A 27,303-nucleotide genomic window follows, 5' to 3' on the forward strand; every position below is an offset into this window, starting at 1 on the left:
ATCACCACGTTTCCCCTTTGGCGCATCTATCCCACCACATTTCTCTATTCGTGTCACCGTCTATTAGCGAGGCAACGAAACTCTTTCTCAGTCACTAAATCTAATTTTCAATTCGGTAAATACAATAATTATAAATAAATACGATATTTACGGATAAATATAGTATTTATTGGTAAATATAATATTTAACAGTCGCTAGAGTTAGTGACTGAATTTTCATATAAATATGAAAAATAATGTATTTACCTGTAAATACTTCAATGAATCGAATTCCCGATATGGTTATTTACATGTAAATACTTTACTAAATTTGAGTTTGAATATGGTAAATATTGTATTTATTGATAAATACTTCACTGCACTCAAGTTTGAATCGATGGCTAGATTTTTAGATAAATACAGTAAATTAATAAATACGGTATTTATCAATAGCCGGAGTCGGTTGCTGAATTTTTGAATAAATATAATATTTACAAGTAAATACAGTGTTAAAGGGGTGCCATAGTCGATGACCGGATTTTCTGATAAATATGATATTTACTAGTAAATACAGTATCTAGTGATAAATACAATGTTCAACGGTCGCCAGAGTCGGTGGCCAGATTTTTAGATAAATGTGATATTTACTAGTAAATACTGTCTTTATTGGCTAATATGGATTAACCTATAAATACATCGTTAAATTGTCACTGGAGTTGGTAGCCTCGAGTAAATATGATATTTACTAGTAAATATGATATTTAATGGTAAATACAGTGTTAAACAGTCGTAAAAAAAATGGTTGTCGAAAAATAGTCGTCGGAAATGGTCACCGGTCGTCGGAGCTGATCGCCGGTCGCCGGTCCCAGTCATGGTGGGCTTGGCTATAATCTACCTATTTTAAAAAATATACTATAATTTATTATTTTTAAAAATAGATGTTTATGGGGAGAAGTGAGGTGGAAAAGGAGGTTTAGGGTATTTTTTGGATTCTTAATAATGTTTAAAATTTAAAATATCAAATTATGCTATAATTTACTATTTAAAAAAATATATGCCATAATTTACTAATCACTCTACCTATTATGCTATTTCCCTTATTCTTCATTTTTTGAATCATTAGATTTTAGTACTTTTTGACTTTTACGTGATTTTATGCATATCTGACGAATATAAAACTTAGTCTACCGATATGTTGACGTATCGAAGAAAGTCTCATGCTTTTAATTGGATCGTTTTTTGCCACTAAATGAGACATTTAGTGACGGAAGACTTTTTTGCATAGGACCCCATAAACTTTGCATGATTAGTAAGTTAGTCCTTAAATTTTAATTATTGACAATTGACCCCTCAAATTTCAAAATATGTTGCAATCATAGTCCTTTTAGTTAGGGCCGGCAATATGGGTCACGACACGACGACACGAATCGAAAATGACACGAATTTTGCGGGTTAGGGTTGAGAAAAAAGAGGTTCGGGTCAGAATTGGGTCGACCTGAAATTGACACAAAAAATACGGGTCAATTTCGGGTTGGACCCGCCTAACCCGAACACGACACGAAACTCGTAAAAAACTAAAAAATACATATATTTTTCATTTCATATTTTAAATTTTATTATGAACTTGTGATATCATGATAGTTATACTCAAAATCTTATACTATTATTTGCTTAATTTCAATGGATGTTATTGTAATTTAGTGTGTTATGAATTTTAAGTTATTTCGAATATGTAAAAAACTAAATAAAAGTATACAATTTTCGTGTCAATTTCGGGTTCACGGGTCAATTTCGTGTCATAGGTCATTTTCGGGTCGTGTCATGTCAGCTCGTAAAGTGGTTGTGTCGTGTTCGTGTTGCGGTTTTTCAAAAATTTCGTGTCACGGGTCGTGTTCGGGTTGACTGCAAATTTAAAAAAAATAATCAAAACATGACACGAACACGACACGTGACACGAATTGCTACCCCTACTTTTAGTAACATTTGTTAAATACTTAAGGGTTTTAACCATGTGCCTTTTACTTGCACCACTTATCAAGGGCAAAATTGGACATTAACTAACAATACATCTTTCAACCTCAAAAAAAAAAAAAAAAGGCAAAACCTAAAACTAAAACTAACCCACGAGAGAGACAAAACTAATCTGATGGAGGGGTTGGGTTGCCGTCGCCGGAAGAGGAAGATGGTGGCGCCGCCATGGTGAACAACAGCTAGCTTAACAAAAGTTCTTGCCCTAAGATTCATACCACGGTTGTTAATTCTCCTTTTGTCAATTCTCCATTAACCTTATGTTCAAAATTCTCCATTAATCTTATGTGTGCACATGTTTTCTCAAAGGTAACGAACTTGCCTTTCTAACCACAAATAATCAATATAATTGTAGGAATTAATGAGTTTCCTTATTGAGTCACAATCTGGAAAATGCATACGGGGGCAAGATGTTGGAGGTTGGAGTTTTTTTTTTTTTTTCCTCTTTTCTTTTAGTCTTTGGGATGGGACCAGCTAACCATATTTATAGATACCCCCTCCCCAAACACATCGCATCGATCTGCAATATGAGGGTGAAGAGGACGTAACCAATTGTGGGCTTGTGTCATTATCGTTTTGTTTTGTTTTGTTTTTTTTTTTGGGTTAATTCCTAATGAGAAGTAAATACCAAATGTCCTAAGAGAAGGCTCACAGCCTCACATGCAGACCTTAAAACCGTTAATGGCATGTTTACTTATTAGGAGTGAAAAATGATAATTGAGAATCAGAATCAACCTCATGTTTACTTATCTATTTTTATCTTGGAATGAGAGTGAATTTGTGTGGGTCTCACACCAATTTGAGGTTAAAGAATGAGATTGGCACTCCCTCATGTTCACCGGATTGGCACTCCAAATCTTAATAGTAAATATTAATTACAATTTTACCCTTAATTCTACTAATAAATATGTGAATAGAAAAGTAAAAAGTAAAAAAAAAATTTAAAAATGTCATAATTTACTTTCACGCCTCTCGCATCTCATTGCTCACTTCCTCTGATATTTTTTTTCTTTCTTTTTTACTAGTGCCATGGACGAATTTATATCAATGTAAATAATTAAATGAAATTAAGATAGCTTTTTTCTTCATGCTTATAATTTGATTCTTGTGTTATGCCTATTGCTTTTCATTTTTTAATCTATATCCTAAGTTGATTTTTGTTTTCTATAATATGCAATGTAATGTTAAATCTAATTTTATATGTTGATAATGTAGAGTAACCATGTCTCAACTTTTAACACGAAAGAAGAGAGTAATTAACAAAATCTAATTACTAATTAGTTATCATAATTTAGATGATTAATTTGGTGTGATTAAAAAACATCTAATTACTAATTAGTTATCCTAATATTAAGATAGTTAGCATAATATATAATTTATTTTTTTAAAAAGTTCAACACATAAAAATCTATTAAAATGGTAGGTAAGTAAATTTATAATAGTTTATACAATTTAACAGATGTTACCAAAGGGCTACTAATGCAACAAATTTTCAAATTCAAAGGGTCAATTGTCAAAAATTAAAGTTTAAAGATCAATATGCTAATCACGCAAATTTTAAGGGGCTTTCATGCAAAAAAGCCGTGACAAAATTGTCAAATTTAAAAGAATGACAATTAGTTTGTCACCTACTAATACATTCATGGATGAATACTATCATATCGCAATTTTAATAACGCTGATTAATTATTAAAACTCAATTATGATCGCTCTAATAATTGAAGATGTAATTTGTTAAAATTAAAAATTTAAAACATATTATAACAAAAACATTTAAAATGCAACAATACAATTTACTTTAAAAACGAATAGAATGAATGTTACCCTTTTTTTTCGCAGCTTAGAAATGAAAATAAAGTATGTTTCCTATTTCTATTTATTTATTTCATCCTTTTTATTTAATGAATATAAAGAGGGAAACATTCCATTAGATAACATTATTGAGAAAAGAGTGAGAAATAAATTGTCCGTTTAGTTCGCTGATTCAAGTTTTAATTCGAATTGAAATGTGATTTTATGTGAGTGCTTTTTACTATAGTAAAAAAGTTAGATGTGACTGTTTTTTAGAGTTTTTTATTGTAACAAAACTCAAAATTTTAAACTTAAATCAGTGAAATGAACGGAGCCAAATTAATTTCGATTCTCAATTGTTAAGCGGAGTTTGTTTTTTTCTTTGATTGAACTGTTTTAGGATTGAAACAAGTTTGTCCAAACCTTTGATTTACGTGAATCCTGCGTGTATTTGACACGAGAAAATACAAGTTAATATGGAATGACAATTTTTGTTTGTAGTTAAACACATGCTTACAATTAATATCGACTTAGCTGTTGAATGAAATTTTTCTATTTAAAAACGCGAAAATGATAATAGTCCTAAAAAAAATGTTTAAAAAAAAATCTAAGAGGTTTGCATTTTTTTTTTTTTTTTAATAATCAATCGGCAATGAGAATTTATTAAAAAGTCACTAAAAGATTAGGATACGAGACAAATCTAAACCCGTAAAAGCATGTGTCACTCACACGACTAAACAATATAAAAATACCCTTAACCCAACAACGAAAGAGGACTCTTCCAATAAGTGACACGATAACATGATTCAGTCACACCTAAAAGACTAAGACATCCACATCCTAGTCCCAAAATGGACTCAAGCCACACAACACAGATTAAGAGTGGTGGAAAAACCACCCTCTAGCCCCACAATGCTAATATAAACAAAAAACACAAATACTGTAAAAACTTTACAAAAATCCCAAAAGATAAATCCAACAAGATCAAGCCCCTCAACGCTGGAAATCTGTGAAACATGGTAGGAGCAGTACCAGAAAAAAGCATCTTAAACGACGACGAAAACATCAAAAATACGACGGTATATGGATCTCAGGCGATGTTGCCAACGGGCGGCACTGCCACACGCGCGAGTCCACCTTCCTCACCTCTCTTCCACAACCTAGTTCCTTCGGCAAACACATTTTAGATCTACGGTGAAAGAATGATGCTTCTTCTCCTTGGCAGCTCCATTTCGATGACTACTCATACTTCTATCGCCACGAACTCAACATCGGTGACCTCTATGATCTTACCAAAGAAATTTAAAGACTGGCAGCCCGCCTAAAAAGTCACATAACCAACTTCAAAATGTACTATCTCTTGTTATTGTAGAACCTCCCCCTCGAACTTTCTCTCTCTAAATAAACGCTCTTTCAACAAATCATTGGGGTTTAAGACGTTTGTATTTACATTATTGGTGAGTAGTTATCATTTAATTGAAATTATATGTGCTTTTCTTTTTTTTATTACTTAAATCTTTTTTTGGAGCAAATTATATTTCTATAATACATAATAACAATTTTAAAAGAGACAAATTTATAACATCCATAATCCATAGCATATATAAAAAGCTAAACCCTCTTTCCATCTCTTTCTGCACTTGCCACTTGTCAACTCTCACTTTTTTTTTTGTTTTTAAAATTTATTTTACTTTTTCTAATTCTTACTTTTTGCTTATTTCTTTTGAAAACTCTTATGCACTTTATTCATTATAATTTATTTAGAATGTACGACAATCTCCAATGTAAATGTTAATATTAATTGTATATTTAACATAAAAAAATGTGATATGGTATGTTATTTTCAATTTTGTTCTAATGCATAATGCTATTTGAAATGCTAAATATACTTTTCCCTATAATTATTAAGCTTTGGAAGTTGTAAAAGTAAACTTTTATTTTTAAAATAATTAAAAATAAGAAAGTTGCATGTGATATGGCAAATTTCTCATTTGCCACAAAGTATATCATATGAGAAATTTGACACAACAAATAGCTTTGCATTGGAGAGTGTTTTTTACACTCAAATGTTACATTTGTAATTGTCATATTAATTATAGCATTACATTAGAGATGCTATAATAATACATAAAAGAACCAAAGCTCTTTTCTATGAGACTGTCGCATGACAGCCCCTCCACTTATTTTTTTTTCTTTTTTGAACCTTTTTATCTTGTGTGAATTTTTTACATTTTAAATTTTTGTGTTTTTTAAAAATATATATTATTCCTTCTTTACTCTTATGAGTATTTTTTTTTTCAAATATGTTCCTATTTTAGTTTTAGTTAGTTTAAATAATTTTCTTTAAATGTGCCTTTACTTTTTTTACTTATTATTTTTATACATATTTTTTTAAAAAATATTTAAAAATTCTTAAATAATTGTATAAATGAATTTCTCATATTCATTAAACAATATACTCTTTTAAGTGTTACGTCATAAAACTAGTCGTTCTCAAAAGTGATAGCAAAGTACTCTCAAAAGCATTCTAAGAAAAAGAATTTTATACAAGATTGTGAAAACAAACCAATTTTGATCTATTTTACTGATTATTTCCTTTTTTATTCACTGTCGTTTTATTATTCTTACAATTACGCCATTTGTAATATTCTGAGAATCACGGGAGACAAATACTATAAGAAATTAAAGTCATTATTACACATGAAATTTTAAAGGAATCAAATATTTTTTTGGTGTTTTTTGAAAACTTAAAAATAACCCAAATATTAAAAATAAGAGCGATTATCTTAAAAAAAACAAAAACAGTTTACTTGTCCATGGTTGTCCCTTTCAGTCCGGTTCGTCTCCTCCGAGTTCACTCACCAACCACATCAGCCGCACGTGCGTCCGGTGCTGTACCCTGACCAATCAGATCAACGATCTCTCAAAACCTTTTTTTTTATTCAACGGAAAATAATAAAAAAAGAATTTCACATTTCCAAAAACAAAGATAAATTATACATTTTCCCTCACTGTAACAAAAAAGAAAATCTCTAGTTTCCATAAAAGCTCCGCACATTTCCCAAAACCCAAAAAATTAAAAACGGAAACAAAAACAAAAAAGGGAAAATAATCCCATTTCCATTTCCTTTTTGATTTATTAATTAGTTTTTTTTTATATTTCTTTTTGTTTTTAGACATCTCTATCAAAGCTTCTGTCTTTTTAGGGTTCGAAAATTAGATTCGATCGTATCGCAACTCCTCTCGGTTTTCTCACCCAAGCCCCTTTTTATGTTTTCCCTTTTTTTTAAAATTAATTTTTTGTTCCTCCCTTTAAGTTATATATATAAAATTCGATTTCTGTTCGTTTAGGGTTTGCAATTGTAATTTCCCCAACTCGGCATTTTCCTAATCGATTTCCAATTTTCCCAGAGAACTCTCCGTTTTTCTTCTAGGGTTAGGGTTTTGTCCGTACGATTTCAGCTTGTCTGAGTTGAGTAAGTAGCCGGCCTCTCGCTTAATTTTACAATGGTTTAATCGAATTGTTTTTTTTTTGTTCCAATTTTCGTCGCGTGATTCGTTTGGGAAGTGGAAGTGTAGTGATTTTGAGTAATTTTCGGGAAATTCGAGGTCTTTTGTCTGTGAAATTGTGATCCTAATTTGGTTTGAATTTGTTGCGCAGGGGATGATGAAATAATTTCAGTGTGGATGTTGTGGAAAAGATTATCTCTTCGAAGATTGTGAATTCTCGGGAAAGTTTGAAGATTTCTGGGTTTTTTGGCGGCAAATGTTTGGGGCGAACATGGATTCAGGGCGGGAGGTTGGTGGGGTTCCGAGCACAGTGCTGGTTCCAATGCGGTTCGTGTGGCCTTATGGAGGCAGAAGTGTTTTTGTCAGTGGCTCTTTCACCCGGTGAGACCATAATTTTCCACACTTACAATCTTCTTCTGTTGATGGGACAAATCAATTTTTTTTTACTTGATTTGAATATAATGCAGTTATTTACTTTCAACTTTGAGATCGTTTGAGCCGAAGACTTTATCAGATGATGGGTGTTTATATTTATTTATTATATTTTTTTTTTGTTGCTGGGGTGAAGGTGGTCTGAGCTTATTCCTATGTCACTGGTTGAGGGTAGCTCCACTATTTTCCAGGCTATTTACAGCGTAGTGCCGGGACACCACCAGGTTAGTTGATGACGCTTGTGTAGTAAAAGAACATTAGGAAACCCATATTTTTTTTTAATGTTGCTAATGTATTTGGATTTGCACTAAGTAGTATTACGGACCGTATAGTTGGTGACTACGTGTGCTTGTTTGCGACGGCTTTTGCTTTTGCATTTACTTTGTAAAATAACAGAAGTAAAAGCGTTAAATTACTGTTTGCAAATATTCTAAACCAGCGCTTCGTTCGTTGATAAAAGTGAAGACAGAAAGCATTTATTAAAATCCAATAATAGGTTTTTCTGTTTTTATGAATTTTATTCCAACCGAAATCCACGTGGCTGAAAGGCGTTACGATAGCCAAAAGCCGTTTTAGTATTTTATTCAAGTGCCTTTTAAAGCTATTTTTATGCCCAGATAGGTAAAAGCTGGCTGTCTAAAAGCCATACCAAACAGGTCGTTATTCTACTCTTGGCAAATGTCATATTGAAATACAATAGATAAGGTCGACTAGACCCTTAGGATATGCTGTGTTAAAAACCTTCTAGAGTTATAGAAGGAAAACGACTATTGATGTAATAATATGTACGAGTTGCACTTGGTGGTATGATGGTTTCGAAGGCGGTTTTGTGCTTTTATGTTTGTTTGTTTTCTTTTAAGAGAAAATTAATTTTCTATAAGAATCAATTTGGAACTTTTAGGAATGTTCGAATGCTAACCATGTGCATGGCCATGGCTAAAAATGCTTTTTGACGATTAGTTACAGTTAAAAGTTATTGTGAAATATCAGGCTGTAATATTTAAATGCATATTCTTTACCCTATGCATCGTTGAAAATGGAATTTATTTTTTATTCTATAGTTGCTGCATAGGTACACTAGGATACATTTTTAGGGTAAATTGCAATGTTGCCCCCCCAAACCTTTCTTTTCTTTTTTTTTTTTTTTTTTTTTTTTTGCATAATGGATCCTGAACTTTCAACTCTGTTAAAATGCAACTTGAACTTTAAAATCAATTGCAATTGAAGTTTAATAGCTGATGGTGTTGTCAAATTGGCAGTCCGAGACATGGCCTTTGCATGTGATATGGTTTGAAAATGATGATCTTTACATTTTTTATGTGCAAATCTCGTGTTGTAAACTGTCAAATTCATTAGTCACTGGATCTTAATTGCTACTTACTTTAAAGTTCAAGGTGTATTTTGCCAAAATTGAAAGTCCGGGATCCATTAAACAGAAAACAAATAGTTGGGGATGCAACAATGAAATTTACTATTTGAAAATGATGCATATGAATGTTTCAATGCTGTATATTTACCTCCATTTGGATTCATATTGTTAGGTATGGGTATGTTACATTAATGCATCAAATTATCAAGTTTTTACTTTGGAGGCTTGTGTTCATTTGTACATATTTTATTTGCAGTTTAAGTTTTTTGTTGATGGACAATGGAGACATGACGAGTGCCAGCCCTATATGAGTAGCGAGTATGGAATAGTGAACACACTTTACTTTGCTACAGCAGAACCTAATTATAATTTTGGTTCAGGGGTACCTGGACCTAACATCCCTGGACCTAGCATGGATGTGGATAACCAGGCCTTCCAGAATTCGGTAAGATTTGGCATTTCTTCATTAGATAATACCATGGATAGCACATTGCTCCGCTAATTGGCTTGTAACGTGGCGTTCCTTGAAAATCTGGTGGCAATACAAAATATCGGTGTTTTGTTTTTTGCTTTCGTTTATATCCAGGCTTAATTTTAAGATTTAGGATAGTGATAAGGATTTCCCAACATCTACATTCTCTGAAGCTTGCAATGCGTCTTTCAGTAGAAATGTTTCATTTCCGTCCCTAATTGTGTCTAGATACAGTAGAGGCCATTTTTTGTTTTCTGCTGCCCTCTACTTAACATTATGTGCTGTTGGTGTTTTCTTATCTCAAGCACTAGAGGCATTTCCCTGGGCTGTTATTATTGTCAAGAAGGCGAGAACTGATTTTCTCTCTGTCTCTCTTTTATATGGTATCATCCAGGTCCGCATTTCAGATGGTTCCTTGACTGAAGCAGTGCCAAGGATATCAGAGGCTGAGCTGCAGGGCTCCCGTCACCGTATTGCTATGTTTTTGTCCTCACATACAGTATATGAGCTAATGCCCGAGTCAGGCAAGGTTTGGATGCTTTTCCATCAATCCTTTCTTTTTCTTCTGCAATCTGGTTGTAGTTTCCTCGTTGAACTGATTCTTTATATATTAGTTCCACTGTTTTATAGTCTGATAGCATCTGGCATACAGGTTTTCACATTGTCTGTTGATTTGCCTGTAAAGCAAGCATTTCATATATTGCACGAACAGGTACTTGAGTTCTTCTTCTTCTTCTCTCTCTCGTAGAATGTTGGGGTTTCTGCTCTTATGATATTTGTTCCTGTACACATACTTGTTGAGACTCTTCCCTATATCTAGTCTAGTCTACGAAAAAAGAGAACAACACTCGTGAGGCTTTTGTTTTGTTTTATTTAAATTTATTGTTGTGGATGTACGTATTGATAAAATTATTGTAACTTTTTATTCCTGTTATTTTATTGGAAGGAGACATCCAAAGTTTTAAATTTTAATGCGCCACTTCATGAATCTGTTGGGAGGAAGGAAAGATGGATGTCACAATTCCTGGGAAAAAGTACAATTTAGTGGTGGAATTCCATGATTCTCTGTATTTAAGTTCTGTACCGGTCTTATATTTGTTTCGTCACGTCCATCTCTGAAAACAACTGCGAACTGTACCAGAAACTTGGCTATCCTTCGTGTTGCTGTTGGAATTTTTCTATTGTTGTTAACATGGTTTATTAGTTATTTGTGCTGAACAAGCACTTGGATATAAGTTTTATAGAGTTAAATTGTTCCCAGGGATTCCCTCTGGCGCCTCTTTGGGACGATGCTAGGGGACAGCTTGTTGGTATTCTTAGCGTGATGGATTTTATATTGATTTTAAGAGAGGTATGTCTTCGTTTAGAACTATGATCTTTACCCATTAACAAATTCTCTTAGACACATTTTTTGTTATTACCTCATGAGTAATTGTATTAACTTTGTTGCTCAAGAGTGAAGACAATAAATAAATAAATAAAAGTGTATTCTTAATGCTTTCCGAAAACATTAATTGTGCTGAATTTTGTGTAGTATCTGTTATAACTGCCACTAAATATTGTTATTATGAAGCTTAACAAAGCTCCTTAACATTTGCCGTGGGCAATGTGCAAAAATGATAGTCCACTCCAGCTGTTTTGCTGTGGCTTGCTTGACGTTTTTAATGTTAGCAATATTGATTTTCAATGGAGGTGTTGTCTTTCATGCAATATTTAGTCAAGACAAACACACGCATATATATTTGTGTACGTGTATGCATTTAAGTTCTATATACGTATAAGATTATACTAACTCGCCTATTTTCTTTAGCTTGGGAACCACGGCTCTAATCTGACTGAAGAAGAGCTTGAAACACATACCATATCTGCTTGGAAAGAGGGAAAAGCATATTTGAATGGACAAATTGATGGCCATGGGAGAGCTCTGCGGAGACGGCTTATCCATGTGAGAATTTTGAGATAAAAATTATATTTTTTATGTGCTGTGTTTTTGCATGTGGAGGCATGTAGAAATACCTCAAGTTGGCTATCTTGTTCAATGTTGTGTTCTACTCTTATAAACAGTCATTGCTGAGCCCAGAGATGAGTTGCCTTATATCTTGCAAACTTTATGGGTCAGATATATCATGCTGGTAAAATATAGCTATCATAGGTAGCATTACTCAGTCTTTGTTGTTCAACGTGGATGTAATTGAAAACCAGATATATTGTTGTACTTTTGAATCAACTCTTACATGGATACCAAGCTTCGGGGGCTAAAGAGGGGAAATTGATTAACTGCTCCTTGTGAAATTTTATGAACCTGTAAGATAATGGATAAAAGGCTTTTTGTTCAAATTTATAATGGACATGTCTGTTCACCAATCACCATTTTCTTTTTCAGGCCGGGCCACATGATAATTTGAAAGATCTTGCTTTAAAAATTTTGCAAAATGAGGTGGCTACAGTTCCAGTTATTCGTTCATCCTTTGAAGTTGGTTCTTACCCGCAGCTACTATACCTCGCTTCACTATCTGGAATACTTAAATGTAAGCCGTTTAGAGTGCCTTCGCAGTTATAATGTAGTGGTTTATTGTTGCTCACAAGTGGTGTTAGTTTTCAGGTATTTGCAGGTATTTTAAGCATTGTTCTAGCTCATTGCCCATACTTCAACTACCTATTGGAGCAATTCCCGTGGGTACATGGGTTCCAAAAATCGGAGAGGCAAATCAACGACCGTTTGCAATGTTGAGACCAAGTGCTTCTCTCAGTTCAGCACTAAATTTGTTAGTTCAAGGTGTGTGTGAGTGTTTTTTTTTTTTTTTTTTTGGGCATGCTAAAGATACTGAACAAATAGTTAATGTGGTGGCAACACTAGTCTATTTTACAATTACAATTTCGGAGTTCTATTGCATTTTGCCATAGAGTTGATGATATGTTCCTTTGCTTTTGCAGCTCAAGTAAGTTCAATACCAATAGTTGATGACAACGACTCTTTGCTAGATATATATTGTCGGAGGTCAGTTCTTATCCAAGTCAATGTTTCAATCTTCTGTTGCTGACTGATTATGTTGTGTTTTGTTCTTTAAACTCGTTTACAATTCTCTGGAGGGATGTTTATTTGTTGTTTATTTTATTTTTCCCTTACAGCGATATTACAGCTTTGGCTAAAGATAGAGCCTATACACATATTAATCTTAACGAAATGACTATTCATCAGGTAACCACTGTTTATTTTATTTTATTTTTTTGTGTAGCGTATTTTATAACAAATTGAAGTTATCCGTATCTGTTGTAAATTGGTCTGTAAAAGTGTAATCTGATTGTTGACTTGTCAAAATTTTTCGATCTCTTAGAATTGTTGGAATTCTGAATTTTCAGCAGACGCAATTGATGATTTTGCTTTGAAATCAAGATTTGTATATATATGTATGTATGCATATGTATATAAGCTTTGAATTTAAGATTGCTGCGTAAAAAGTTGCAATATTAATCATTAATATTTGGAGATATTATTTTGTTGCATAGTTTTGTTTTGGAATTTTCAACAGAGCGGTAAGAAAAGTTGGTTTAAGATTTGTGGTGCCAAAGAAGATGTTGATGAAGATATGTTGCTGAGTGGTTTTTTTTTTTTGGATATATATTTTGGGAGCAAAATGCGTTTCAAGGTGGCTTGGAAATAACTACCCCGTAACTTTTTTGCCTTTTGATCTGTAGGCACTGCAATTTGGACAAGATTCGTATTCTCCTTTTGAACCCAAGAGTCAAAGATGTCAGATGTGCTTGCGTTCTGATTCACTGCATAAAGTGATGGAACGATTGGCAAATCCAGGTAATCTTAACTTTCCTTTCTCCTACTCGTCGTCTTATTTGAGCCCCGGATGTTTCATCAGTATCATTGCTTTATTCATATTGGAATTCCATTTCTCGAGGTGATAATGTCTAATCCCCATGGGGGTCTTGACAATGGTCAATACGAGGTTAAACAGAATGCGCGTGTGGACGTCCTTTCTCGCTTTGCATGTGTACCTTGATGAATATTGTTCGTAATGTTTCTCTTGGTTCTTTTCAGGTGTTAGACGGCTTGTTATTGTGGAGGCTGGAAGTAAGCGGGTTGAGGGCATCGTTTCATTGAGCGACATCTTCAAGTTCTTGCTTGGTTAGATCAAAGCAGTGGCTGCAAATGAGAAAGGAGTTTTATGGCAGTGGTTTTCGACTCCGAACCTGGTTTTCGAAAATCGTGACCTACCCAACTGTTCATTAGAGAATCCAGTACTTGGTCGGTGACTTTGATCTCATTTCATTGGAAATATACAATTGGATTGGCCTCTTTGCTTCTGTCGCCTGGTTTTTTAGGATATTAGGCTAAAGAAAGAAAAAGGGCCTGTAAATTGAGAGGGTTTGATTTCCTCCAAAAATTTGTTGGTTTTTCACCCCCCCTTTTTTTTTTTTTTTTTTTTTTTTTTTTTTTTTTTTTTTTTTTTTTGGTTTTTCCCCCCCCCTTTTTTTTTTTTTTTTTTTTTCTTTTTAATCTTATTTTTATTGACCTTATTGTGCTGCTGATGTGTAGATGGAATTACTGGATAGCAGGGACCTTGTATTAGTTCTTTGTCACCATGAAGAAATCATGTGCCAAAATTGTGGGGGTGGAAGAACTTTTTAACCTTTAAAATTATTCTGTGTTATGCTCACTTTTTAACCTGTAATTGTTTTTTTGGTTATGTTTCACCTTTTTTTTTTTTTTTTTTTTTTTTTTTTTTTTTTTTTTGGGGGGGGGGGCGTGTGCGTAGTTTAGTCCTTTTGAAGACAATGTTTTAGACTGTTTAGTTTATCTCCAAAAACATATAATCTTCAACTTGGGAAAACTATGGTCAACTAATGTCGAGTGAAGGTCAAATGAGCAAAACACGAATGCATTGTTAATATTTGATGCTAAAGCATTTAACTGGAATAAAAGAAACAAAAAGAATTGGCGAATTTAGGAGATTGTCAACCGTCGTATTGCACTAAGAGCAGAATATGAAGAAGTGCGACTACATAATCCTTAGAAGGATTAATTTTAGAAATGTCCTTGGAGTGTGTATCCTAATTCAACGTGTTCCCAAACTTGAAAACTGTAACTATTAGAAATTGTTGAAAATACACCTTTTGTCTATAATACGAGCAAAAATATGAGGTGACACTTTCTAGTCTCATAGGGGGGTACGTTGGCACAATCAGTAATTCACGAAGCATTTATAAAAGTTAGTACGCGTAGCGTTTTGAATTATTTTTCATTTTAAAATTTGAGATGCACGGTTTGGAGAAGAGAAAAAGAGACAAATATTTTTTAAATTGCATAAATATTAAATTTTTATCTATTATTTTTTTTATTAATATCCTTTAACCAATTAGTTAAAAGGGTATTAATTAAATATTATGATCACTTTTTAATTTTAATGCCATACGGCAACAAAGAATTTTCGAAGCAAAAAAGCCTTCAACGACGGTCAAAAGATGATAGTTGACTTTCTTAATTCCACAAATAACAACTTATTATAAGAGAACCTAATTTTAAACTGAACCGCCCAGAGAAAGATCAAAGAAGAAGAAGAAGAAGAAAATGAAAATGAAGAAGACGGAAGAGCTAAGCGAAGAAGAGAAGAAAGCTCTCAGAGGAAGTAAATTCGCACCTCTTCCGTCTTTGCCCTCCTCTTCTCGTTCCCAACCCAGGTTTCTAGGGTTTCATTATTTCTTCGCATTCAATTTTGGGGTTTTTGAATCAAAGAAATCAGATTTTTCATTTTCTTTTTTGTTTTTGTCTTGATTTGAATATAAAAATTCATGAATTAATACATCCACTAGGGTTTTACTCCACCAAGAAAATAAAGTTCTTATGAATGAGAAAAAGTTGTATTTTTTTTTTTTGGTTTTGAGTGCGTAGTGTTTGGAGTTGTGCAATGGAAGTTGAAATTAAAGAGAAAAAAATAGGTTGTCTCATCCAGGGGGACCATTGACGACGAACAAGGCGGCGGCTTTAGCGAAGTTTCTGGAGAGAAAGCTTCAGGATCCCAATGGTTTGGCCTCCATAAACCCTGATCTTCTTGAACTCGCCGTCAAAAACGCCAAAGACACTGTTCTTGCAAGTAATTTTCCAAAGCTTTTGCTCTTTTGAATTTTAAATCTTTTTTTTTTTTTTCAGTTTTTCCTTTACTCCCATTTTTGTTTGAATCGTACTGGTCTTTTACAGCTATTTATATAGACTGAGATGAAGCATTCAGTAAGCCTACGATTTGAGTAGGAGGAAGAAAATATAAGGTTTATTGAATATATATATATATATGAAGCTTTAAGTTGGAGCTATAAGATTTCTGAATTTCCGATGTCGATGAGTAACTTTGTTTTCGGTTCAAAGACTAATGAGATAGTCTATAAGCCTGTCGGAGGGTTCTGAGTGTTGGGTTCAGAGTATCCTTTTAGAGAGGCTCAAAACTCAGGATTTCTGGATCTATAGAACATTTCGGAGTAGTGCTTTGCTAGTATGGGCCTTAACTCCATGAGTAACTTGCTTCAGAAAATTTTACCTTCTTTTTATGTCCATTTATCCATGTTTAACTATGAAGCACCAAATATTGGGCAGCGCCAATTGCTTTTCATGTCATATGTAGATTTTTTGTTATGTCCATGTGAATGGTTGGGTTGATTTCCCCATATGCATATGTTCTTTTACTTTGTTTCAAAGGTAAACCAAATCGTTATAATTATGGATATTATTTGTTTTTACTGTCAAAATCAGGTGGTACTTCAAGTTCAGGAAGAAATATTAAACACGTAGACTCCTTTGATGACGACGCTGAGGTGCCTTGCTTCATCCCTGTTTTTCGGACTCTGAATATCTGTTAAAAGCATTTCTGTATGGCATTTTTCAAATGGTTACAAACGTGCAGGACTCTTTTGTAGAAGAGAACGCGGAAAGTTCTGAATTAAAGATACGCAAGAAAAAGGAGAAGAAAAAAAAGAAGAAAAACAAAAGACGGAAGGTTGTTACTCGTTGATCTTTTCGGTTTTTCCCCTTTGTTATTTACTTCGTGTTTCTGTGGCCTTTCACCACTAACAAGTGTATTATGCAGCAGGTAGTGGAGGATCAAGGGTGTGCTGTAATGAAAAAGCCTAAAAAGAAGTTGAAATTGTGATTGCTGTAAGATATGGGGTTTCGGGTGAAAATTAATTTATGGCTTCAAAAGCTGGGAGCAAGTTTTGAGTTGTTTTTGCCTTTTGTAAAAAATGGAATGGGTAGTGACAGGCTTTAGAAAGCATATTTCTCAACTCTAGTTATGAGATTAGCTTTTCTCTTTCAATTCTTAGACACATTATGTGGAAATCATTTTTCCTTTCGCTACCCCTTTTTGAGATCGAGTTATGATGCATGGAAAAGCTTTTTGCATAAAAGCAAAGAGAATTTGGCAGTAATACGTTTTGTTAATTTTTTTTTGGGGCTAAACTTGCGTTTTTAGGCCTCGTTAATTTCGTTAGTTCGAATCATAACCCAATTTCTGAAGCAAATTCATATGAATTCACTTTGTAACTCGAACAAGCAAAATGAACAAGACCTCAGTATATGAAAATGCAATTTGTCCGTGTCTTAATTATGTTTTGATGTATGTAGTTTTAAGTTTCGTTTATTTCACCGATTTGAATTTAAAATTCGAGTTTTGCTACAGTAAAAAGTTCTTAAAAATAGTTACATTTAATTTTTTTGCTATAATAAAAAATTTTCACATAAAATCATATCTCAATTCGAATTATAAACTCAAATCAGCGAATTAAACGGGCTCTTAAATTGAGAATAATGTCGTTAAGGATTTTAAGGGCATGCTAATTGGATCGTTGTTAAGCAATAGATAAAAGTCAACAGAAAAGATGGGCTTTCAAAGAGCTAGGATATGCCATTTTTACGTGCACATCTGATGAAGCAGTAGGCAGTAGCTTTGGCATTCTTTTCCTCTTCATTTTCTTTTTGATATTACACCGCTCAAAACTTGCACGTTGGAAGTACACAACATCAACATCAAACCTTTAGAATTCTTTTGAGGTCGTTGGAATATTTTAGCCTTACGCGAGACTCTTCACTTAAAAAGTGTTCTTGCAAAATAGACATTAAAAACAATTACGCAATGCTACACCAAATGCTCGTTTTGGTGCAAATATTCTATGACACTTAAAACGCGTGGCAGGCAGAGTTAGTTTGTGTTGAATATAATATAATATAACTTAACAGCAAAGGGAGAAAAAAAAAAAATTTTAGTTGTCTGCTGATTACTGGTATATGACTAGTGATAGGCTATACATCACGCATCACAGTTAAAAAATCGGGGGTTAAATCCGCTTTACAAGTTACAGATTAAAAAATAAAAATATTTAGCGTGAATTTATCTGGGTATAAGTGCCAATATCTGAGTCCTAATAATACCCATGAATTTCTGTATCTCCTCATAAAGAGAAAGGTTCTGTGAACAAAGTGGCTGCAAGCTTGTGAGAGCAGAATCTAGCACCTGGGCGACTTCCGCCGGTGGAAACGGCCGTTCTGTACATTTCTGCATTTTGTTTCACAAGATCGATCAGAATCCGACTTTTGAATTTATTTCTCTCAACAACAAAACATAGGTACACACACACACACACACACACACATATATATATATATATATATATATATATATTTCTTTGCATAACAAACAACAATCAACACATTCTACTATTATCCAAAAATGGAAGTTTATGCAACGTATTTTACGTTACCTGAATCATGAGCAAAGCAGCTACACAGCGTGCAATAAGTTCTGAAGGGATATTTGGTTCATTTTGGTTGGATATGGAATTCAACTTAGGGTCGGGTGTTGGACTAGTTGCCGATACCGTTGATGCACTCGCAGGTAACTGTTCTGAAGGAGTCACTACTGAATCTTTATGGGTAGAGTTTCTCACGGCTGGCATACTAAAGTCCTCTTCTAAAAGCCGATTATTTACAAAGTCTATAGCCTCCTCAACTCTTTCCAAGTTTTTCCCCATCTTTTCTAAAGATGAGATGGCCTGAAACAGTGATAAAGAGAGAAAGAACTTCATCATTAGCGAAGCAATGTGAAAAGTTATTTTATTAGTAACTAGACCAATACCATAAATACATACCTAGCAGCGTCAGCAACAATATTCAGTTGCTTAATCTACCAAATATATATATATATATATATATATATATATATAGAAAGCTTAATCTAAGAAAGCTTAATCTACCAAGTATACTACTGTGGGCATGTTCTATTGTGAGGGAAAAATAATAGAAAGAAATAGAAGGAACTTGATCTAGTGCATATATATTTGACCAAGATAAAGCTAGCCCTATCACTATGGCTGATGGAACGGTCTTATAGTTGCAACTTGCAAGATTGTCAAACCATGAAAGTCTGAACCATTTGTAAAAGCAACTCTGTTTTTTTTTTTTTTTTTTGGAACGTGTAAGAACTAAAAGCAACTTAATCAGGCAAACATATAAGGTTTTTATTATCACACTGCGTGATTGCCTAAAAAAAAAAAAAAAACACATTGCACGGTAAGCAAAACTGCATAAAGTCACTTCACAAAAGTAGCACTTCCTAACCTCTTCATACCTGCAGAGCTGCGCCAACCAGTTTTTGGGCTCTCATTCTTGAACTTTCCACAATTTCAGCCACCTGAGATCCACATTCTCGGATGTTGTAATAAGAACCGCCCAAAGAGCTTGCACGACCATCAGGGTCACTTGGACTAACCACAGGCTTTGATAATGTAGGAGAGGAGATTCCTTGATATGTGTTGCGTTGTCTCAAGCGAGATAGAGCAGAAGAAACCTGCATATGAAAGGGGAAAAATCAGCTAATTGCAGCATGACAGAGGAAGACGATTGGAAACGGAAACAGGTCTGGTAATTCATGCCTGCTCATTGACTTCATTCAATTGCAACAGTACAGCAGCATATGGTCTTTTGAATGATTCAGAATCCTTGAGAGGGTTGTCTCCATCCTTTTGCTTTTCGAAGATCTCATCATTCATGCGCTTCAACTCAAATACTACAGCTTCCTACATGTTTTAACACGATTCATCAGCTCAGTTATGGACTTCCAAAGTTGGCAATCGACTTGGAATTTCCATTCCTTTGGTTTTTTTAAAAGAAGTATTCTACTAGAATAAGCATCTAAACTGGTAGATTAATTACGCATTAAGGAATAGAACCTTTTTGTCAAGAGCACGAGTTAACTCAGAAACAGCTTGTACATCAGCTTCTTTTGCCCGGATCTGTGAAACGGATGGAGGCTCAGAGGCTATTTTCTGCATATTAGTAGTTTAAAACAGGACCCAAGTTTAGCTTACAAATAGCAAAACAATGATTGACCGTTGAGAAATGATTTCTAAGACAACAATGTGATATTATTCTACATTTTGGTTTTCTGCTATGGAACTTTAAGCCACACCAGACCCGTTTTTAACAGGTAATTGCTTCGAATGATCAGCAAAGACAGACGATAACAGACAAAATGCGGCCCAATAGATGAAAGGTGAAAATGCATTCGTACCACAACATATTATCAAAGTGAAGGTTCAAATTATTGAACACTTTAAGAATGATGAAAATGGCCACGTAATGATATAAAAATATCGGATAAAATTATTTTGGTACCGTGTGACATCGAAACATGCTCTTAGCACCCTGTGTTTTTGAAAATATTAAAACGGTTCCTCAATGTTTTCAAAAACAACTTCTTGGTAACCTGAAATTGATTTTTGAGACGTAAAATGACCTTATTACCCTTCTATTTAATTAACCAAAAACTAATAAATCTAGAAAAAAATCATGAACTTTTATTTTGTTGTTTTCTTCTAAACATTTTAATGTTTTAAAATATTTTAGATCTTTTTAAAACAATATGGGCAATGATTTCTATTTAATTTATAAGGGCAGTTTGGACATTACACGTCCCAAAAATCAGTTTCTGGGTACTAAGAAGATGTTTTCAAACACGTCAAGGTACCACTTTAATCTTATCCAAAATATAGGGTATCAAGAGCATGTTTCGCTATAACATAAGGTACCAAAATGATTTTATCCCTAAAAATATTCATCCACCCGAAATATAAAAAAAAAAAAAAACACCACATAATGACATATAAATATTCATCATCATCTACTAACTAAATATATGCAGTTTGATTTTTTATGAAAATGACCACTCAATGACTTATAGGTATTCATTTTGACTCTTACAAAGCAGCTTTATTTTCCGGTTCCACCAAAACATGTTTCACTTGTAGAGAATGACGAGACTATGATGATATTTATTATCGTTTTACGAGCACCATGGTAATGCTCGGAGAGAAAAGTCTAAAAGTCAGAGAAGAGGAAGAACAGAAGAAGTTCATAGTCATGGTCCCATAGAAAAGGTATCACGTCATTAGAATGATGAAAATGAACAATAACACGGACGGGTCCATTTTCTAGACATTGAAAGCACACCAATCTACTATAACTAAGAAGTAAGAGCATGCATTATGATTCAATTATCAAAAAAATAAAATAAAAGCATCTGATAAAAACAATGAATAAACTAAATAACATACCAAATGTTTGCCCATAGCCAACATTGTTCTTAAACTGAAGGAGCCACTAACCTCTTTGCACTTTAAAAATTCTTCAACATCGTCACTTGATGGGGAAACATAAAGTCTATCATTATTATTTTGGTTCAAACTCAAGGCAGCCTTGATGTACTCATCAGTCTTTCCTCCTTTCAACTGCTCATTGATTTTGAGCTCCTTCAAATTCTCAAAAAAATTGTTGACAAAAGGATTACGCTTTCTGAAGGATGCTGGAATGTTTTCTGTTGGATTTAAAGGCATGCATTCAATGTCCTGTGATGAGAAAAATAAAAAAAATAAAAAAAAAATTCTTGGCTTACATTTTCTTACCAGAAAAATAAACTAAATAAAAAGAGAAAACATGATGATTTTGAAAAATGATGGAGCAGTGAAAGAATTACCATGACAAATTCAACTCCTAGATCGGGCTGGTCAAACTGCACATGATACCTACTGTGATCAACAGTTAGAACAGTTCCATTATGCATCTCTCTTGTTCTTGGATGTATTGCGATAACACGTTGTCCAACTGATAGAGGCCTAGCTAGATCAGTTGGAAGTCCTTCCCTGGTACCAGTGCGAAGTTCAGCATAATGTGTTCTAACAGACTCTCGGTATTGATTAAGCTTCCCTTTTTCTTCCTTCAAAAAGTGCTCAGAAAATCTCCGTGGTTTGCCAAGAGAACTGCATAAACAAAATACGCAAATTAACCACTGTGTAACCTAGTTAATAATCTGCCAGAAGCACAACAAATATTAACTGAAAAAACAAAAGGTTGAATAGAAAATACCCTTTTATCACACCCCACTCAACACGAGTCAATCTTGGAACATGACCCATGCCAACATGATTCAGGTACTCGATGAATTCACTTTTAGCAAACCACGGGTAATCTATGACACTATAGAACCACTCAAAAGCACACCATCTCCGTGCTTGATACCGTGATAAGAAATTAGAAAGGCTTTTCTGTAAGCAAAATAAACATAAGTATTAGACAAAATTCAAATATCCAAGGCACACTATCACAACCAACAACAACTATAATAATAATAATAATAATAATAATAATAATTCAAGCGGGATTAACCTTAGGATTTAGTTCTCTTCTGAGAAGTGAAGGAACAGCTATATTAGGTTGACCATCCAAAACTTGTACAGGAGAGTTTGTATCTTTTGAAACAAATGTCTTCCATACACTCCTCGATTTTGTTAACTGGTCTCTAGAAGGAACTTCTGTCATAAGGGAAGCAGAATCATTCACTTCCCTCTTACAATTGGTATCTGACGATGTATGGTCCAAAGGTTTCACCGATTTTCCTTGGTGTGCAGAATTATGAGAAGACCGTTTTCCTTTAAACACAGACCTCTGTGCCTCGTCTGAAGCCTGAAATCAAGTGCAAAGTGCATTGCAACCCAAACTCAAAAGATGCAACAGGAATATAACAGTATGATCTTTAACGAAAACAAAACGCGCAACCCATATCACAGGATGCAATAGGAATACAATAGTTTGAAGGAAATAAAAGCTGTCACTTCAATAGGAGCTAAAGAAAGAAACAAAACATTTCCACTTGTTTCTTAGTGCCAAAAACAGTTTAAAATGACCAAAGAAAGCCCAATCCCTGTTATGTTAGGCCTTTTATTTGCGAGGAAAAAGTAAGATCATATGGTAGATTCTTTCAAAATATGACTTTAGTCATAGCCTTCAGCGTGAAATTACACCCATCAATCTGGTCACTAAGATGGGAATCAGTTTGGGCTTTATCTTCATATTGATATATATGCAACTAATAAGAGACGTGCATTTTCTCAGTCATTCCATATCGGCCAGATTTGTTAAGGAAAATATTTAATGGAAACTGATAAATTTTGTTTCAACAAACTTACTTTCCTAATTTTCTGTGGGAAGGACTTCTGTCTCCTTTTCTGTATTCCAGTGTCTGAGACATGGCTACCAACCTTGGTCTTGTCCTCCTTGCCTTTTGCAGATGACTCTACTTAGAACAAAAAAAGAAGAGGGGAAAAAAACCATCTTTCAGTCAAATAAGCACTAATAGTTAAGAGAAGCCACATTGCATATATGTTTGTCACCCTTTAAATAAGGATACGTAAATGACAGATAAGCTATAAATAGCTATTGTCTATTGCATAACTACCACTAAAAAGCAAATTTTCAGAACATAAATGCCTAACCAGTAGGAGAAATTGTTGATGGCATCATCAAAGACAGATCTGCCAAAGTTTGAAGCGCATCAAAGGGAGAGTCCTCATCTACCCAAGAAAATAGTCCAAATGAAAAATAATAATCTACATATGTTTAAAAGAATTGGACAAAAGGTAAAAATGGCAGCTAACAGAACATTATAACAAAAGCTGTTTCAAAAAAAAAAAGTATATAAGATACTACTAAAAAGAGGGAGACAAAAGGGTAAAGGAAATGGCTTGAAAACATTTATTAACCTTTTCCAAAAAGAGATTTTCTACTTCTCTTCCTTAAACCCTTTGAAAGGGACCTCGGACTTTCCACATTCATAATTTCAGTTTGAGTTTTTCTCTTGACAGCACTTAAATTTTGTTTCTCTTTTCCAGTACAGCCTTCTTTCATGTTATCCAAATAATCATTTGCATCATCTTCAACTTCTAGCTTTTTGCAATGACCGTCCTGAAAATTGGTATGATGAAACTTTGCACCGGTTATTTCTGGTTCAGTCCTCTAAATGCCAAATGAATTGTGAACAAATACACACACATGTCATTAAATAAAAGAAACTCCGTGACAGTTTCATATTACCATCCTTTCACCATCTTGATGTGGTGAAGATATAGCAGCTTCTGGTTTCCTATTTGCCATCCGAGAAACATGGGGTGTACCATTTCTTTGAGAGGCCTCAGTCAGCACCATTGCTATCTCATGAGCAACATCGTCATCACTAGCATCCATTTTGAGTTTCACGTTCTGCTTAGCAGCAGGTGAGACGTCATTGTCAGGATGTGAAATAGGGACACGAGGAGTTCTTTTCCGGACAGCATGAGACACAATTCCTAAAAAGAAAATTTACAACAGACATAATGAAGTTATGACTAAATAATAATCAAATAGTTTTAAAAAAAAATCAGTAAAAACGGACAAAAGAATTTGCATCTTGGTATGCTGTACACCGTTGTTTTGCACTATTCCATTGGCCTGGATGCTATATATATTTCATACACGTACAAAATCTACGGATTGAAAGGATTAAAAGGTAGTACTAAAAGTAGAAAGAATTTGTTCCCACCAGTCCGCCTCTTCTTCAACAATGGCAGGCATCCATTACTTGGTGAAACTGAGTGGGATTGTGAAACATCTAGAAAATGCTCATCTGATTCTTTATAGGCACAACCTTGAAACTTCCCCCGCGCACGCTTTTTAGGTTCTCGAGACCCTCCTCGCCCATAGCTTTCTGATTCAGTTTCACTTCCTCCCTGGTACGTCAAAAGCCACTTATCTTAGTTGTACACAGGCCATTCCCGCAAGTGTTAGCAAAACTAACCAGATGAGAACATTAGCACCAGAAAGTTTTAAGTTTTGAAAGTTAATAATGGAGATCTTAACCCACCAGTACACAGTAATGATCAGTCATCATTGCTACTAGTCCAACCACAGAGGCAGTGCCCTCAGGAAGAGATAAGTAGGCCTGGAAATAAAGAAAAAACCTAAATCAACATGTTTTAAATAAATTCCAAGAGAACAGAAGCCTCCTAAAAGTCATATTCACAATTCTACTGCACTAGAGAAGCTGGACAATAATGTTGAATAAAATAGAAACACAAAGCACATCTAGCATGATAATTTTAAGCAGCATACCCTATTCATAGAGTAAAGGGCCTCAACCATTTCTGCAGACCGATTACGAACTGTAGCAGCCACCTGAAAAATGAGACCATCTTAATTATAAAAAAAAAACACTAAAATTGGGCAAGGGTAAAGAATAATTGTGGACAATGTTCCAATAATGCAGTGACAGGGGAACCCCCCGCCCCAAGAATATGTAGACAAGTGGCTGTCCCAAAACTTCACTGCAAACCGAATGAATTTAGTGTGCGCTACATGTTCATTTACATCTAGATGTACATATTAAAACACACGAGCCATGACCTCATCAGATATTTTCTAACCTTCTTCCAATCTTTCCCGTACTTGCGGTATGCTTCATAAAAACGTTCAAGCTCTTGCTTGCTCCATTGAGGCCCTAACAAGTCAGACAACTTCCTCTTCTGCACAGTTTAGAAGGAGGAAAACAAACAAAAAGACCATCATCTTAAGTTTTACCGATTTCAAATTTGTGTAATATTAAGGAGGAAAGAGAAGATCTATTTTAGGAAAAGATAAATTGACCAATAAACATGTTAAACCTGTCTTGACCGTGTTAAATAAGTCATTATTATATTAATTATTTATTCAATATATTAATTTAAACAGGTTATACGGGTTGACACGATTAACACGATTAATAAATGGGTCGTGTTTGGATTGACATTTTTTACACATTTAATAAACATGTCGTGTTTGGGTTGATATTTTCTAACACGATTAATAAACGGATTGACACGAATATGATCCACTAACACGAATTGCCACCCTTAGATGTCTGTAGATTTCATACAGACGAAATTCAAAATTCCAGGTTTCAGTATATATAATACACCAAAATAAGAAATTCGGCACTTTAAACAAGTTCTTAAAAACTAAAAGAGAGAACACAAAGGGATCAAGATTTAAGGAAATAAAAAGCGTTTCTTCTTTCTTTCAGGAATTTTTCAGGACCAGAGGTAGATAAGAGCAATCAAAATGCTTTGGCTCAACGCATAACAGGTCTATGAAAAATGGTTTGTTCCTAACTTATTTGGTGAAAAGGAATCATCATAGATGTTCTCGGTAAGACTATAATATGGCCAAAATGAGCAACTAAATCATCATAAAATAAATAGAAAAAAGAAAAAAAAAATGCATGTCCAATAAATTATAACGGAAAGGAGTGTATATACATGCATATCTATATGATCAGATTTCTAAGCATCACCATGTAACAATAAGCATGAAATAACGAATGGAACACCATTAACCGGTGAGAAAAGTCAGTACAACCTTTTGTCTCATTTTCTTAGCATTCTCTCTGGGCTTGTTAGGAGAAATTTCACTAATATAAGAAAACCGCTTAGTCCCACCCTTTGATCTTTTCGATGGGGCCATGCCGAACTTCCTTGGCTTTCTGAAACAATAACCAGTAAAGTAAACAAAGAAAGCAACATCAAATTTCATATTACAGCACAGAAGACAAACAAATCCAGGCATTGTACAATGAGCTTCAAATTTTCACTTTTAATTTATTTATTTCGTCTTCGCCATTTGTTAACTTTCCCGCCAAGTCTATACAACAAACCAATCAAGAAATATCTGTTCTAACTCATCGGAGAACAGCGTTAATCTCCGGCTAACCAGATGACCTAGCTCTAATGTTTGTCTACCCAGAAACAAGTAGGAAAAGAAAATCCACACTCGAATCCGAGAATTCTCACTATCCGAGACGCCATAACTCGAATTAAAAAACAAGAATCAAAACCTAAATTAAACGCGAAACTCACAAAAGACCCAAGCGTTAAAGCAAACCACCGATTCATGCTTCGAGAGCAAGAAAGGACCGAAAAAAAGAGGGAAAATCGCAACTCTTCTCTGGCCCTAAGTTTTCTCAGCAACCAAACGGAAAGCAAAACCCCTAAAAACTAAATATGAACAAAAAATTCTCGCCATTACACGATTTTGAAGCTCCTGAATCCGAGAATTTTTCGAGAAAACGAAAACAAAATCGGCAAAATTGAAAACGCCGTGCTCACCGATCAAATCAGAGAAGCGGTCGGAGACGGAGAAATCGATCGGAGAAGAGCGCCGGAGAAAACGAGCTGTGGAATGAGAGAGAAGGAGAAGATCGTGAAGACGACGAAACAGTGATTGGTGAAGAAGAAGAAGAAAAAAAAGACTGGGGGAATTTGAGGGCATAACCGCGAAACTTTAAAATAAATACCAAATAAATTCATATATTTTGCCTCGGTTTTGAAA

General features: G+C 34.3%; 3 protein-coding genes across 5 annotated transcripts; 2 read left to right on the forward strand and 1 right to left on the reverse strand.

Annotated features, from left to right (window-relative positions):
• The first annotated feature begins 6,939 nt into the window (after positions 1-6,939).
• Positions 6,940-14,040, forward strand: LOC21406315 (sucrose nonfermenting 4-like protein). The gene is made up of 14 exons (XM_010100006.2): positions 6,940-7,274; positions 7,460-7,689; positions 7,877-7,964; positions 9,366-9,554; positions 9,976-10,110; positions 10,234-10,293; positions 10,843-10,932; positions 11,392-11,526; positions 11,965-12,109; positions 12,184-12,357; positions 12,516-12,579; positions 12,711-12,780; positions 13,278-13,392; positions 13,633-14,040. Exons 2-14 carry the CDS (start codon positions 7,565-7,567, stop codon positions 13,722-13,724), a joined length of 1,482 nt encoding a protein of 493 aa, XP_010098308.1. The 5' UTR covers positions 6,940-7,274; positions 7,460-7,564; the 3' UTR covers positions 13,725-14,040.
• A 1,115-nt stretch (positions 14,041-15,155) lies between these two features.
• Positions 15,156-17,143, forward strand: LOC21406316. Of its 2 annotated transcripts, none has more exons than XM_010100007.2 (5): positions 15,156-15,272; positions 15,531-15,685; positions 16,336-16,397; positions 16,487-16,579; positions 16,670-17,143. In XM_010100007.2, the coding sequence occupies exons 1-5, from the start codon at positions 15,163-15,165 to the stop codon at positions 16,730-16,732; spliced, it is 483 nt and encodes a 160-aa protein (XP_010098309.2). In that variant the 5' UTR covers positions 15,156-15,162; the 3' UTR covers positions 16,733-17,143. The 2 variants fall into 2 exon arrangements, with proteins under 2 accessions (XP_010098309.2, XP_024022648.1); XM_024166880.1 differs by having other exon boundaries at positions 16,673-17,143.
• Positions 17,144-17,828: 685 nt separating this feature from the next.
• LOC21406317 (protein ALWAYS EARLY 3) lies at positions 17,829-27,216 on the reverse strand. Of its 2 annotated transcripts, XM_024166843.1 has the most exons (19): positions 27,081-27,216; positions 26,335-26,458; positions 25,365-25,463; positions 25,054-25,116; positions 24,806-24,883; positions 24,485-24,671; positions 24,001-24,251; positions 23,670-23,871; positions 23,403-23,480; positions 23,097-23,203; positions 22,297-22,593; positions 21,997-22,175; positions 21,608-21,890; positions 21,240-21,479; positions 19,806-19,901; positions 19,509-19,652; positions 19,205-19,423; positions 18,339-18,629; positions 17,829-18,133 (listed from the first exon to the last, which is right to left on the reverse strand). In XM_024166843.1, the coding sequence occupies exons 2-19, from the start codon at positions 26,437-26,439 to the stop codon at positions 17,969-17,971; spliced, it is 3,084 nt and encodes a 1,027-aa protein (XP_024022611.1). In that variant the 5' UTR covers positions 26,440-26,458; positions 27,081-27,216; the 3' UTR covers positions 17,829-17,968. The 2 variants fall into 2 exon arrangements, with proteins under 2 accessions (XP_024022611.1, XP_024022612.1); XM_024166844.1 differs by lacking the exon at positions 17,829-18,133 and having other exon boundaries at positions 18,554-18,629; positions 19,195-19,423.
• Positions 27,217-27,303: the final 87 nt, after the last annotated feature.

Source organism: Morus notabilis, unplaced genomic scaffold, assembly GCF_000414095.1.
Source record: "Morus notabilis unplaced genomic scaffold, ASM41409v2 Scaffold156, whole genome shotgun sequence".
NCBI lineage: Eukaryota > Viridiplantae > Streptophyta > Magnoliopsida > Rosales > Moraceae > Morus > Morus notabilis.